Raw genomic sequence first — 16,063 nt, 5'->3', positions numbered from 1 at the left:
TTTTGAATTTGTCTGATGTCTGCGGTATTCACACTCATAAATTCGAAGTCAGAGACAGCCACGTTGATGCTGTAATTTGTCGTAAAACAAGCGCGAAATTTAAAAATTTGTCGAATGACCGAATTTCGCGTCTACAATGAGCGTCAACTGTCAATCGTTAGAATGGAAAAGCGCCTTGATATGTTTTTATTATTATCAAGTGTATACTTTTTTGTGAATAACAATTCATAGCCGCTGCCTGTTATGTCATATGGCATTTACGTTTTATTTTTATAATTAGAAATAAAAATAACGAAATAATGTGCAATTGTCACAAAACATTTTTTATTTTCAAATAAACAAAGCGAACTGTCAGATTATGTATCAATTTTTCAATCATGTGAGAACGAAGGCTAATTTTTCGGGACAAGCTAAACGTTATTGTGGCAGTCAAAGGTAAATATTTTTACTTATAACCTTTATTGTTTATTTATTTTTATACTTAAACTGCTTTTGTCAAATTTTTTAGTTTACTTAAAAAAGCTTTACTTAGTCTTATATATTTTTTAAAGTTTTTCTCAGATGGATTTTATTTTTTCTAGTTAATTATCTATTAATATTTTTGAATTAAAGAAAGCCCACTCATTATGATATCCTGGGAATAACAAAAGATGCAACAAAAAAAGACATCCGGTCGGCATTTATTAAGTTATCAAAAAAAGTGAGTTCACTCAATAAATAATCTGTGGATTTTATAAATATAAAATAGTTCATGTACTTGAGTTTTTATCTGAACAAATAATCCTCTCACAGTCATTTTTGGAGATAATCAACAAAATTAAGACTAGAATTCCCTGAAAAAATATTTAAATTAACCCTCAATGGTCACAGGGTGTGCAGAAGTCCCCTGACAATTTAAAAATTCAAATAACTCAGTAACTATTCAGTTTTCAAAGAATTTGTAAAATACCGTTTTTGAAGAGAATTTAAAGAGCTACAAAAAAGATCTCTTACAATTTTCCGAATAACTCAATATTTACAGAGATATTTGCAAAAAACCAACTAGGCAGTGTTACAATTCTTCACAACATCTCTACTTAAGAGAAGTAGCTACAACTCTACTCACAGTTAGTTTTACTCAGGTTTAACTCTACTCAGTTATATCTTTACTCAGCTTCAACTAGACTCGAGAACTTTGCTTAGCTACAGCTCTAATATATTTCAGCCTATCGATAAAATAGCAATTCTTTGTGACTAGATGAAGCTGAATAAAGATGTAACTGAGAAGAGTTAAACCTGAGTAAAAAAAAATGTGAGTAGAGTTGAGGCTGAGTAAAGTTGTGAGTGAGTAGAGTTGTAGCTACTTCTCTTGAGTAAAGATCTTGTGAATAGAATTGTAACACTGCCACCAACTAGACAATTCTTCATAATTTATGTATCTGAAGATCGTAACGTTTTTTGCACTGCGAAAATAAAAAAAAATTGAAAAGTAATAAATCTTCTAGATGACTAGATTTCTTAAATATTTCGCATATAGATGTTGGAATGTCAGCCGAAAATCTGAGGCCACCCCACTCACCAAAACTATTTTTTAAGCAGTTAAATTACTCGAAATTTTTTCATTTTCCTTGCGTGAAAAACGTTCCGATCATCAGATAGATGATAATTTTGCAAGTTCTTATGAAAAATTTGAATTCTACTGATTAAAATAAATATGTTTCTTGAAAAATTAAACTGTTTCATTGGCCCTGATAGCCAAAGCTAGTCGCAACTTGTCGCCAAGTTGGCCGCAAAAGTTGGCATTTCTATAAGTTGACGGCAACTTTCCGAGCAACTTGTCGACAACTTTCAGCTCGTGTAACTGTTGCCGATAACTTAGCTACAAGTTGCTCAGAAACTTGGTGACAGGTTGCGACAGTAGATTGTCGCCAAGTTGCTGAGCACCTTGTAGCCAAGTTGTCGGCAACAGTTACACGAGCTGAAAGTTGTTGTCAAGTTAATCACAACTCAGGTACACCAACTTTCTGATCAGAAACTCTGGCTATCAGGGGGTCTTATGTCAAAGTAGATTTATTTTCCGATAGTTTTCCACAAGATTTAGTTAAAAATACTAAAAATGATCAAAATTATACTTAGTTTTATGTAAAAAGTCACTTTTTACATTTTCTTTTTGACAAAACCACTTCTTCATACCTCAAAATTAAAATTTATGATAAAAATCAAAATTAGCCTTCGAAAAAACATGTAAATAATATCTCAATAAAATTTACCTTAAAAATATTGATTAGTTTTATATCTACTACTGATCAAAGACGCTGTTGTCTTCTCGATCTCTTGAGACCGTAATGATTCGTCCCAAAAATCAGACTATTGAGGGTTAATAAATTTATTACTCCACTTAATAGATAAATTAATATGTACCTGAAGATCGGAACATTTTTCGCGCAACGAAAATGAAAAATTTATGTAATTTGACTGTTTAAGGGTTAGTTGAGGTCGGCCTGAAATTTTCCGCTGACATACTAGCGCGGATGCGAATCATTTCAAAAATCTAGATCCAGTGAATTTTTTACTTTTCATTTTCATTTCGTGAAAAACGGTCCCATCTTCAGGTACATAAATTAATCACTAAATTATAATATCATTATTTATTAACTTGAAGATACATCCAGATAAAAGTAACGAAACATCAACAAAAAGTCACAACGATTTTATAAAAATAAGCGAAGCGTACAATGTGTTAAGTAAAGATTATTCTCGTCAGCAATATGACTTACATTTGAAATATTATTCCTACGAATCATCGCCAAATTCTTACAATCACTATTACAATTCAAATTCAAATTCACGAACTAATGATGGCTATAACACCTATCGCTCGTATGTATCTAATTACAATAACAATAATAAAAAATTAGTAAACAAGAATTATCAACTGATTTTTACTTTCAAAAAATAGAAATGCTTATTATCGCGATTTTTCATTTTACCAAGACATCAATAATATAAGATCAAGACGAAGAAGTGGAACTTATAATGAAACTGCAAATAAAAATCTTAAATCTCAAGCTGTTATTTTTTGCATCGTATTATCAATTATTGGTTCAATTTTACAATTCGCGGCCATAACAAGATCTCCAGTATTTAATCGTGAAGATCTGGTTAAACGCTCGGAAATGTACTACGAAAACTATCATAATGTTCGTCGACAAGCAATTCCGAAGGAAGATGCCGAGCAGATGTTTGAAAAACTCAAAAAAGAAGATATCGATGAACTTAAATGGTGATAAATTTATAAATAATAGTTACTAATTATAACATTAATGCAATATATAAATAAAAAAATGTGTAAATTGTATGTAAATAAATACAAATACTTAAATATTTATTATTGTATTATTTAAAGTAAATTGAAAAATATTTTACATTTTTTTTTCTTAATTTTAAATCGTATAAAAAATTGGCGGCTATTTTTTTCTATTAATTTAAATTATAGATATCAATTTAATGATTTTTATCACGTTACTGCTTTACTGTAATTGAGATACCTTCGATTACAACTTTTTAATATACGTACTCATGCAAGTGTGCGGTTGAGCAGGTGTAAAAATAGGGTTCCCATTACTATCAACGTAATCTTGGTACTTAAGTTCATATATTGGCTCGAAACCTAGACGCTTGCATAGTTTTCCAGTAAAATGAGAACTTGCATCGGTACGAATGTAATCGTAATTCAATTCCTTGGCCATTTCCCTGTAATATAATAATTGTTTCATGATTTTATATTGACTTTCATATTTATTAATAATATGTGGTAAGAAATTTAAAAAAATGGAAGGTGAGAGACCCAGTACCCGATCAGGGAACTAGTATCCGATCACTCATGTATTTTTATATCTATATTTACCAAATTTTACTAAATATCGATATACAAATTCATGGAGTGATCGAGTACTAGTTCCCTGATCGGCTAAGTCTTTTACTTTATTTTAATTTTTACTACAATAATTAATAATCAAATTTTTTTTTTTGGTTAGTCATAAATTAGTAGGCCACTCCCTGATTAAACAACTGAATTCGACCGAAATAAATATTTTAATTCTGCTCAATTGTCGAATTCTGCAAAACAGAATTCAACAATTGAAAATTTCAATTCTGTTAAATTTGATAAGACAGAATTTAAAAGAATTCAAAGATTATTTTTTAATTAAACAGAATAAAACCGATTAAAAATTTTTGAATTGGTTTCAATTCGGTTTAATTCGGAGTGAGAACCAGAAATTCGAGGATTATTTTCGAATTAAACAGAATAAAACCGATTTCAAAATTTGGAATTGGTTTCAATTCGGTTTAATTCGGAGTGAGAACCAGAAATTTGAGGATTATTTTCTAATTAAACAGAATAAAACCGATTTAAAAATTTTGAATTGGTTTCAATTCAGTTTAATTCGGAGTCAGAACAAAAAAATTGAGAATTATTTTCGAATTAAACAGAATAGATTTATTTGAATTCGTTTCAATTTGGATAAATTCTGGTTTTCCTGCCGAATTAGACAGAATTCTTTTTTCAGTTTGGTACCAAATTAACAGAATTTATCTGAATTATATAGAATTAAAAATTCAATTCTGTTTAATTCGATCAAATTCAGTTGTTTAATCAGGGCTACATTGTCTACAATTTTTTTTTTCTGATAGTTTTGTAGTTTTATAAAAATTAAAAATTTATTTGAGTCTCAAATTCTAAGATTTCATACAAATTTCGCAGTATAGTTTCGTTAAAAATTTCTAAGCCTAAAATATTCTATGATAAATAAAACTAAAGTTCCAAAAATCAGATCCAAATATTTCGAAAAAAAATAAATCATTGAATTTTTTTTAACGAATTTTCAGTCGTAACTTTGAATATTCATTTTATTAACAAAAAAAAATTTTTATAGCAGCTTCTCAATAAAAAAACTAAATTTCAATTAAAAAAATATTTTTTGTCCTCTGAAAAAGTGAAAAAAATAACAAAAAAATAAACTTACATAGTTTTTGTACAAAGCGCAGCAGCAATACCTTTGCCTCGCCAATTACTATCAACAGATATAATTTTAACATCTATAATTTTTTTATCCGGATACCGACTAAGGACATCAGCTTTTCTGTCGACATAATGCAACAGTCTGAGTATTTTTTTAAATTTTTCATTTTCGCAATTTTTTATGAAATCTGGTTCGTCCGTGTCTTCCGGTGCGACTGTAGTACCTGTAATTTATTATCAATTAAGGACACATAATACATCTCTCAATCAACAATTTATATCATGTATATAATAATATAATTATTACATATATTTATACATGCATCACTTTTTTTGATCTAATCAATGTGTCATTTAAACTACAATTAGTTTAGAATTAATAAAGATCATTATTTTTTCATGTAAATAACATGACATTCATTAATCTTAGTCTCGTGTCAACGTTAAATTAAATCGTCATTACAAAGAAATATAAGCAATACATAAAAATATAATAAAATATATATGACTCATTAATAATAATAAAAAAAAAAGGTAGAGAAACACCTGTATCTCTAGTAATCGTACGTAAATTAAATATATATAGCTTCACGTACGTAGGTGTATATTTACATATATATATATATATATATAAATATACAGAGAATAAAAGTATTATATATCTTTGATTATTATTATTATTTTACTGCAATCAGAGTGAATGGATCTGAGGCTAACGGGACTCATTGTACTTTTAATCGAATGAAAAAAAAATCGTTAGATATATAAAAGAAAAAATCTTATCTTAGCATTGACAATAATTATAAAAATAAATAAAAAAGTCGTTAAGATAATTAACTGCTTCGTGATCAATCGAGTTGAATATTTAACTTTGTATGTATTGCATGTAATTTACTCACTTGTTCTTAAATATAATTACATAAATATATGTAATTATATAATTTTTTATTTGAATACTTTGTATGATAAAATTTTTAAAAGCATAATTACGCTATAAATTAATTTTATTATTGATTTAAATAGTAATTGAAACGAACAGGTCTTCGGACTTGCGATAGCTAATTATATGTTTTATGTTAAATTACATTTTAATTCATTTATTTATGGATTTAAAAAAAAAATATACTACTATTTTCTTTATATAATAAATTAATATTTATTTATTCAAATTAATTATTTATTTAAATAAATAAATCGAGTTTTTATTATATTTAAATGAAGACAATAAAAAAGCTTTTTTTTTTTTATTTCTGATATAATTAAATAGGAATTTAATTTTCATTTCTTATAACGTTAATTAATTAATTTGATTAATTACTCAATTCATTACAGTTAATCGTAATGATTTAATGGACTTTTACCATTTTCAACGCTGGTATTTCTTCTTAATTGAGATAAAAAGTTTCACTTCATATATAATTAAATGAAAATTTTTTCATGCTGACTAATGTTCATTAGATTTGATTTATCACTTATTATTAATTGAAATGTCAACAAATTGTTTATTGAGCATTGATACATTTCATGAATTAAATACACATATATATTTTTTTCATTTGAATTTCAAATTTAAATTAGAAAATAAACTTCAATTATTATGCAGTCAACAGACAATTATTTTTGATACTTCAATTGTCATTAATTTTTTTTCTTCTATATATTTATCTATAGATTTTTTTTTTACTTATTCAAAAATTGTAGTGATTTTTTTTTTTCAAATGTTTATTAAAAATCAAATATTATATAAATCTATGAATTTTATTACTTTGAATTTTTCGCGCGAAAAAAAATCTAAAAGTTGCGTGTAATTTTTTGAAGACACGAAATTCAATATTTGATGTTACTCAAAATTTTTAAGAATAACTCAAAGATTTGAAAAAAAGCCCCTGTTTTGTAGTAAAAAAAAATATATTTTTGGTATTTTTAGTTGAAATATTTTTATTTTTAACTTAGTTTCAAATTTTTATTCAAAATTCAGGACAAAAAAAAGTGATTAAGTCAATGAAAAATATTGTGAGTTCACATAAAATATATTTTCGTCCCCTTTCTGGGTAAACCTCGTGTCTGCAAAATTATAATTTTTTCAAAAATCGGTCAAAAAATCTATTCTGTTACACGTGCGTTAACAGAAAATTTAAAATTCAAAAGTCTTTTGAACATTCTGTTATAATTATTAAAATTTGAAGCTTTTTTTACGCAATAGCAGAACTAAAGAATGTTTTTCATTCATAATTTTAATTATGAAAAAAAAAACGCAGTTACGGTTTACCCAGAAAGAGGACATTTTGTTCATTCGCTCAGAAGAATTTTGAAAAAACTGTAATAAATATTTACCATTAAGTTGCACTCCCACAATATGTCCATTCGATGAAACAGCCATCAAACTCAAATTTTCATCAATGGATGACATACTGTACTTTTCTAGCGGTACGCAAGTACTATTTTCACCTTCGGGAATAAGTTTAATATTATAATTCAACGGTTCGTCGCGAAAAAAAAAACGACGAAGAAATGCCAGTACTTGTGGTTTACTTTCTTGTCCAATAATTTGAATATGATAATCCATCGGTATCTCATCCATTATATCTGCCAACTTAAAATTGTATTGCACATAAAATAAAGAAACAACGAAAAGAAAACGTATCTACTACACGCGAATCACACGAAACAATTTAATTGGATTTACTTGAATCGAACTACGTGTCTATTGATGGATGAAATCAAAATTAGATTTAGAACCCAATAGATGTCTAGTTGTACTGTAGTACGCATGCTAATAATTTAACGTACGTATATTAATTAGTATTGTATTGTGTTTGTATAAAGACAAATGTTTACACAGTTGAGTTAAGAGCTTAAGTTAAGTACATACTATTATATATAGATGTATAGATAAATTGATGGATATAAAACGTATTGATAAACATCTTGGTATCTTTCACTCAATAAGTTGATGTTATATTGAATGTATTGGGTTTGCGGGCCTACATTGTTTCGCTAGGATAATAAATTATTCTCAAGTTAAATTGTAGACCATAAACTAGTATAATGTAGTGTTCTGTTTACTGCAACAATAATGATGATGCTGAAGAGACAATAATAACAAAACCAAGTACGAATAAGTTATACTCAAGGCCCCAACGAACACGCACGCAAGTCGTTATATTATTAAACATCTTGACAATAAATATCGTATTTCTTCCCAATAATCATCATTAAATTTCTTTGATGCCTTATTATTGTGTTTTTTTTTTTATCTTAATCAATTTCGAAATTTGGAATTTTACTCGTGTTCGGGATATGATTTTATTTGAAATCTGGTGATTATTGTTTATCAATGTCAAAATTTTGAATTTTACTCGTGTTCGGGGTATGATTTTATTTGAAATCTGGTGATTATTTTTTATCAGTTTCGAAATTTTGAATTTTACTCGTGTTCGGGGTATGATTTTATTTGAGGACTGGTGATTATTTTTTATTAAGTTCCAAATTTTAAATTTTACTCGTATTCTGGGTATGATTTTATTTAAGGTCTGGTGATTATTGTTTATCAATGTCAAAATTTTGAATTTTACTCGTGTTCGGGGTATGATTTTATTTAAGGTCTGGTGATTATTTTTTATCAATTTCGAAATTTTGAATTTTACTCGTGTTCGAGGTATGGTTTTATTTGCAATCTGGTGATTATTTTTTATCAATTTCAAAATTTTGAATTTCACTCGTGTTCGGGGTATGATTTTATTTGAAATCTGGTGATTATTTTTTATCAATTTCGAGATTTTTAATTTTACTTGTGTTCGGGGTATAATTTTATGTGAAGTCTGGTGATTATTTTTTATCAGTCGATATTCATCTCCGCGTATTACGGTAGTGAATATGCTAATTGTTCATTAATAATTCGATTTAAAGTGACGATTATTTTTTTATTGAAATAATAAAATTTGATTTTATTTATAATCGATTGGCATGAATCAAATTTATAAGTAGAATTTAAAGAGATAATAAAAACCGCGAAATGGTCACTAAAATTCGAAATTCAAAAATTGATTGAAGTGTTTTGAATTTCGTTTTGAATGTAGGAACAATCCGTGTTTTATTACTGCCTCCATGCAAAGAAATTTCGAAAAAAAAAACTCTTTTTATCTACGAGTCCTTTTTTTTAATAGAAAAAATTCTTATCGGTTTTCGTTGAAAATATTCAAATTCATTACATTGTGATTATAAAGAACTGCTAATTATTGCATTTTCTGGGAAAAAATTAATAGGGTTTACAATCAATAATGATGTAATTCAATAATCATTGCAATCAAAATTGGAAAAAATTATAATAATAAAATTATTATTGTAATTTAGTACATTTTTTTGTAACGAAACTTTTAATGAGCAATTCCATTAGGCAAATGCGGTTTATTTTTTTATTTATTTTCTGATTAAACAATTTAATTAATTAATCTAACCATTGGACGAAAAAAACATATCAACTTTAATTATCTATTCATCTTTTCATCAAAAAAAAAAAAAACATCTACTCTAATTTCGTAATTTAGTAAAAAAAAATTATTCAAATAAAAGAAAAAAAAATCAGACAAAGTTTTTATAAAAAATTCAAATTTTTATTCTTAATTAAAAAATTAGAAAAAATTAAAAATGTTTACCGAGTAACGTGTCATTTTTTTCTGTATCGAATCATCTTTACTGTTGGTAAAACCAACAGTAATATGAGATTTAGCCAATTTATCCGTAATAATCTGCTCCATTTTCACTCAATTGGTTCTTAAAATTTTTAGTGTCGTCACCAATAATTTTTCTCAAAAAAAAAAATTCTAAACAGTACTATCTATTGTTCTTTACTATATATATCGATTATAGTGAGTATATAATAGCAATACTGTTCAAAATAATAAAATATCTATCGAGTTAAACTGATAAAACAAACGACCCGTATGTTAAATTTGAAACAACGGCTTCGTTTGTTATATTTGTTGTACTGAGTTGTTGTCCAGTAAGACACTCACTTTTATAATACAACTCCTTCCTCAGAATTTTTAAATGTAATGTAACCAAAGAAACACAACATTAGATACATTTTTACCCCAACTGAGTTCAGGGACATTAAATATGTATACAATACTTCGTGATTTACTTTTATCTAAAATAATTTTTTTTATCTCACACTAATCAACTTTGGATCTAGTTTTTTTTCATCCATATCACTTTTTTCTATCATTGAAAATATATCAATAATAACAATAATAATTAATTTTTTCTAGTATAAAAATTATACAAGACCGGATGTCGTCCCTTTATTATGAAACGATTATGTATAAGACGTATAATATAAATCGATGATCAAATATTCAAGGACTACATTTATATATATATATATATATATTTACTGAATAATCTAATAATTATTCTCTAACAGTATGATCGCTAAATTGCTATTTAAATAAAATATTACAGTTACATTGTAACAATAGCACTAGAGTCATTACAAATAAATTATGTTTATTATATAAATAAATTTAAAAAATAAAGATAATTTTTTTTTTATTAATGTTACTGGGATATTAATTCATTTTGAATATTTTCAAGGATTTATTTTTAATCTCGATTAATCTAAACCTTGAATTCTAACGAAAAATATTTTTTAAATAATTAGAAAGGTTTAATATCATTTTTAATGCGTTAGTATATAAATAAATAATTTTTAAATATACTATTATTATCATTATTATTTTTTTTTGTTTTCGATAATTATTGGTCATGATAATTTATTATAAAGGCGACAAATATGCAGATTGCATTATTCCGTTAATGTTATATTTAATAAATGGTATTGTAATAGGCGGTATATATTTATGTACAATATGTAAAACCTAAACGATAAACGCTAATTATAATTATTCAAATAATATCAAAGGTTTTTTTTGTCGTTGCAAGATTTATGAATAAATTTCAGTCACTGACGATTATTACATTTTTATAAAATTAAAAAAAATTTTTTTTATTTACTCAGTTATAATTTAAAGGCTTAAATTTCGAAAAAATAGATTACAAAATTTATTTTGACGTCTACAATTTCTAGTGATTTAAAAAAAAATTCAAATTTCCCGCTATGAATTCAAATTTTTAAAGCTCATATTAATTAAAAAAAATAAGACAAATTTTGAGTATTGCATCAAACTTTTAATTGCAGCATAAAAATTATCTAGATAAAAAAAAAAATTTATTATTTTATTATTAATATTAAACACACCCCCTTTTTCTTGTTAGTTGACTACCTTGGAGTTGTGAATCATTCAAGCACAACGTCTTTGGAAATGATAAATATTTTTTCAACTTCAACTTCTTTTTTTATAATTAAAAAATGTGTTTTTTTAGGTCATTTTAAATTCAATGAAATTAAGTTTTATTATCGCCCGGAGCGCTTTATTACGAAAAAAGTGATCATTAAAGAAAAAAAAATGATCTTTATTTAAGTATATAAAAACAATTAACTGAAAATATTATTCCTTATTTACCTTTTTTCCTCGAGTAACAGCCAATGATCGTATGCTGGAGGTGTGTTTCCAGTGAAGGTCGAGGATATGCTTCAGTCTATAAAAATCAAGGACTATAAGTTTCAAATAAAAAGCGCTAAAAATGCTGCACACTTTATTTCCATTAATGGGAAAAAACAATTAATCTATTTACACCTCTTGAATTTTTTTCATCTGACTAAAAGTTCAACATGTGGAAATTAACTTTAAATGACGAAAAAATGTTTGATAAATTTTTTTACCCAAGAGACGAGAGAAAATGGATTTCGATAAATAGATAAATAGATTGATTACATATCTTGTTTACATGCGATATGTTTGTTAATTTTTATTTTATAGTGAGGCTTAAATTTAAAAATCTATAGATATATGTGTCAGTGATAAGACTATCGCTTAAGTTTTAGTATGCGATGGCAGTCGCCCCACAATAAACTGATGCAGCCGGACGCACTAGCTAAAGTATGTGATAGCAAATTTAAATTGCTATGTACATTACTATTAAACTCATGGATTACGAACCCTTTTGATAAATAAATTGAGATTGATTAAATTCTATACACATAAATTATTATTTTTTTATTTTTAAATAATCAATAAAATTTTTAAAAAATACAGAAACTCATTTTTTTAAATTTATCTAAACATGATAATTAATAATTTTTTAATTATAGGCTTTGAATTAAAATAACTATCGAATTACTGAGTTTACAACAAAATTAATGAGGATCTTTTTTGTAGAAAAATTAATTTTTTATAAAAAATGTATCAGTAGTTTTTCACCAGAATTCAATAGTTCAAAAGATATTTCAGTTTTGAATTTCGTAATTTAAAAAATGAGATCACGTACAGCCAATTTGGAGCGATGTTGAGTGGAAAAAAAAAAAATTAATTATTAATCACTATAATTATGAAAATATTTATTTAAATCAATGCCCTATAGAATAATTTAAAAAAAAAACGTTTTGATATCAACTATATAATTTTATTATTATTATTATTAAGATAAATTTTTTTTCTTCAATTTACACTAATCGATTATACATGTATCAATTAATAATTCAACGGTATAAAAAATAAATGAATCAAAAGATGGATAATATTATTATTTATCATAAATATACAACACAGTCAAATGTTATGCAACAAATAATTATTATCGTGGTATAAAGATAAACGAGGGACCGAGTCGATTACTATTAACGGGGTAATAGGCAGTGATATTAATTATGCTGGTCTTATCGGACACTAAAAAATCGGGAGTGAATTTGGAGTGACTACGGATTTTATTTAAATCCAAATTCACTCGAGGTTTCGGAGTTTTTACAAAAAATCACTCCGCATACGGAGTAAATAAGGAGTCGGTTTTTTCAGCGGAGTGATTTTGGAGTAATCTGGATTTTATTTAAATCTGCATTCACTCTAATTCGGAGTAAATTTCACTCCGAGGGACTAAATAAATAAGCAGTCATCCTCTCTGCAAATTTTTTAGTGTAGGGTCTCAATAATGATTTATATAAAAATTTATAACTGGATACTTTGCAAGCCATAATAAATTTTTTTTTAGTTTTTATCTAAACCTAAAAATTATAATATGGGTAAGTATACAAGTACAATCGCACTCATTTTTGGGTGTAAAAATTTGAAATCTTTCTTCTTATATGCACGGAAAAAAAAAAAATAGTAGATATTACTGAGATTCTCGTCAAAAGCGCGCCTAGACCGAATATTAATAAATATTATGGAGTAGAACGTAAGAAATTAATAACAGATGCATTTTTTTGACAAGTGTCTTGTAGTTTTTTAAGGTTTAAGTAGTAATTTTAAATAGTCAAGCAGTATATTTCAACGATTAACTGTTAATTATAGCAGTTTAAACATTAAAATCATAATTTTACTGATTGAAACGACATTAGTTATTAAACATGACATAAATAATTAGAAGTTGAACTACAATTATTGTCAATCATTTTTTTCCGTGTGGCAAAGACATGAACAAACATAATACTTTCTTTCTATACATATTTTGACAGCCGCAAAAAAATCAATTTCATATTTTTTGTTTTTATTAATCCGTGAAGTGAAATATTTTCAAAACGAAATTTTCATTTCTCAATTTATTTATTTTTCATATCCAAAAATTAGTAAGACCATACTTGTGCATGATTATCATTATCTTAAATTTTTTTGTCAATTTATCAAATATATATCATATATATCACTTTCATTATTATTATTATTAATAGAGCTCCAATTCGAATTTATTACACTATCCCATCAATTACCGGCTTTATTGGAGTGTAACTATTAAAAAAAAAAAAAAAATGAACCCAATAGTGATCGTGATAAATAACTACACCAGGTAAATTTATATGCTGTTAAGTATTACTCATGTATTTTATTATTTTTTTCTGTATAATTTGTATAACTTTTTATTTAAATTCAAAGTTTATCTTTATTTAATCGATTGGAAAAAGTGATTGTATACTGGGTCCTAACGTTGATATATATGTATGACTTAAACACATTTTTATAACATACGTAGGTTTTATTTTATCGGGAACAATCGGTTTGCAAACCTTGTAACAATTTAATCACGTTATTGTTTTAAATATATATTTAAACGAATAATATATATAAATAAACTTATATATACTTGACTTAATTATTGTATTCATAATTTATTGTATTTGTAGATATAATTAATCGCGTAATTTATGAATAATATTGAATTCATAATTTATTATTTATTAGTAAATTCGACATTGAAAATGATAAAACTTTATATTAATTTATTTATATTATTTTTTTATCATAAGGAACCTGTAGTTACATAAAACTGTGGCAAAAAAAAACTTTTTTTTTTTTTTTATAAATCGTCTACTGTAATGGATTTCCGGAGTAATCGCGAATTAAATCCGGAGTAAATGCGGAGCCGATGACTGTTTATTTTAAACTCCGGAACTCCGATCAAATTCAGATTTAATAAAAATCCGTAATCACTCCGAATTCACTCCTAATTTTTTACAGTCTAATTTAAAATTTTCCCTCAAAGACTGAAAAATTTTCGGAGTGAACGCGTATTAAATTTGGACAGAATTCGGAGTAAATGCGGAGCTGATGACTGTTTCCTGGTGGAAATTCTTCGGAATTTTCTCTGAAAAACTCAGATATAAAGTTCTAAAGACTTTTCTGAGTTTCTCTGAGAAAAGTCCGAAAAATTTCCATCAGGGTTTATTTTAAACTTCGAAACTCCGAGTAAATTCGGATTTAAATAAAATCCGTAATCACTTCGAATTAACGCCTAATTTTTTACAATCTAATTTAACATTTTCCATTAAAGACTAAAAAATTTTCGGAGTGAACGCGGAGCGGATGACTGTTTATTTATTTAATCCCCTCGGAGTTGAATTTACTCCGAAGGGGAGTTTATTTTAATATTAAAACTCAACATTGAGTGAATGCGGATTGAAATAAAATCCAAATTACTCCGATGAAAAGACAAACTTCCCATTTACTCCATTTGCCGAGTGATTTTTTTTCAACTCCGAAACTTTGAGTGGCGGAGTGAATTCAGATTCAAATAAAATCCATAATCGCCCCGAATTCACTCCCGATTTTTTACAGTGAAATAAACAAAATAAAAAAATTTAATAACCAGTAACAATTATCCCATTTAATTTTATTATATAACTATTCATGGTTATACTAAAAGTATCGAGATCACGAAAGTTTACTAGGCCTCTGATCCAATTCACTATGTTTTAAAATTTTTATTGTTTAATTCCGGATTCTTGTATTCGTGTACATATATATCTATACAAATAAAAGGACAAATGAACACTTGACTTACATTATTCAAATGTCAGCAAGTAACCTTTATACATTTGTACTATACTGGAGCAAACAATGCATTTCTCCGAGTGAAATAGAGCCTAATAGATAACAAACACTCTAGATATCAATCAAATAGACAAACTGCAATAAATAATAATAATAATAACAGTAATAATACAATTCTAAAAATTTTTATTCAGTCAACTCAAAGTCAAATAAAAAACAAGTAAATAAAAAAATTAAAAAAAAGTACTTTAACTTCATAAGTAAACTAAATAAACTACATTTGCATTAACTTATTTTTCTATTTGACTGCATTCATTCTACATTCATAATAATTAGAACCTATTTTTAACTCAAGTGCGTATTAACATCACAGTTTTTTTCTTATTCAAATTTTCCGACTTGCGCACTTTAGACTCATAAATTAAATTTATAGATGAGAATAAAACTAAAAAATCCCAGTTGTCTTTATCATCAGTCGCTAAATAATCAACCGTCGGCACATACATTATTATTATTAATTGAAGATTATATTGAACTCTACTTTCAAAATCAGTATCGTATTAATTTACAAAAATACCCGGGCTCAAATTAAATAATTAAATTTTGAATATTCGTTTTATTGAATTCCACTCATTTTTTATAACAAATAATAGTTGATAGTAAATATAATAATTAAATA

The 16,063-nt window shown here is 26.2% G+C and overlaps 2 protein-coding genes across 5 annotated transcripts; one reads left to right on the top strand and one right to left on the bottom strand.

Annotated features, from left to right (window-relative positions):
- Positions 1 to 207: 207 nt before the first annotated feature.
- Positions 208 to 3,365, top strand: LOC130670797 (dnaJ homolog subfamily C member 4-like). Its single transcript, XM_057474333.1, has 4 exons — positions 208 to 435; positions 613 to 700; positions 2,642 to 2,859; positions 2,939 to 3,365. The coding sequence occupies exons 1-4, from the start codon at positions 359 to 361 to the stop codon at positions 3,264 to 3,266; spliced, it is 711 nt and encodes a 236-aa protein (XP_057330316.1). The 5' UTR covers positions 208 to 358; the 3' UTR covers positions 3,267 to 3,365.
- On the bottom strand, positions 3,357 to 15,542 carry LOC130670796 (arylalkylamine N-acetyltransferase 1-like). Of its 4 annotated transcripts, XM_057474331.1 has the most exons (5): positions 15,395 to 15,542; positions 11,527 to 11,602; positions 7,337 to 7,595; positions 5,007 to 5,226; positions 3,357 to 3,732 (listed from the first exon to the last, which is right to left on the bottom strand). In XM_057474331.1, exons 3-5 carry the CDS (start codon positions 7,581 to 7,583, stop codon positions 3,534 to 3,536), a joined length of 666 nt encoding a protein of 221 aa, XP_057330314.1. In that variant the 5' UTR covers positions 7,584 to 7,595; positions 11,527 to 11,602; positions 15,395 to 15,542; the 3' UTR covers positions 3,357 to 3,533. The 4 variants fall into 4 exon arrangements, with proteins under 4 accessions (XP_057330314.1, XP_057330313.1, XP_057330311.1 ...); XM_057474330.1 differs by lacking the exon at positions 15,395 to 15,542 and having other exon boundaries at positions 11,527 to 11,930; XM_057474328.1 differs by lacking the exons at positions 11,527 to 11,602; positions 15,395 to 15,542 and adding an exon at positions 9,658 to 9,994.
- Between the last annotated feature and the right edge of the window lie 521 nt (positions 15,543 to 16,063).

This window comes from Microplitis mediator, chromosome 7 (genome assembly GCF_029852145.1).
Source record: "Microplitis mediator isolate UGA2020A chromosome 7, iyMicMedi2.1, whole genome shotgun sequence".
In the NCBI taxonomy this organism is placed as follows: Eukaryota; Metazoa; Arthropoda; class Insecta; order Hymenoptera; family Braconidae; genus Microplitis; species Microplitis mediator.
This window is presented reverse-complemented; position numbering and strand designations above follow the sequence as displayed.

Coding starts and splice junctions, on each gene's coding strand:
- LOC130670797 (XM_057474333.1), top strand. CDS start 359: ATGTATCAATTTTTCAATCATGTGAGAACGAAGGCTAATTTTTCGGGA. Junction 701..2,641: donor TTATTAAGTTATCAAAAAAA/GTGAGTTCACTC, acceptor ATTAACTTGAAG/ATACATCCAGATAAAAGTAA. Junction 2,860..2,938: donor GGCTATAACACCTATCGCTC/GTATGTATCTAA, acceptor TTCAAAAAATAG/AAATGCTTATTATCGCGATT.
- LOC130670796 (XM_057474328.1), bottom strand. CDS start 9,759: ATGGAGCAGATTATTACGGATAAATTGGCTAAATCTCATATTACTGTT. Junction 7,596..9,657: donor AAAAAATGACACGTTACTCG/GTAAACATTTTT, acceptor TACAATTTTAAG/TTGGCAGATATAATGGATGA. Junction 5,227..7,336: donor TGTGGGAGTGCAACTTAATG/GTAAATATTTAT, acceptor AATAAATTACAG/GTACTACAGTCGCACCGGAA.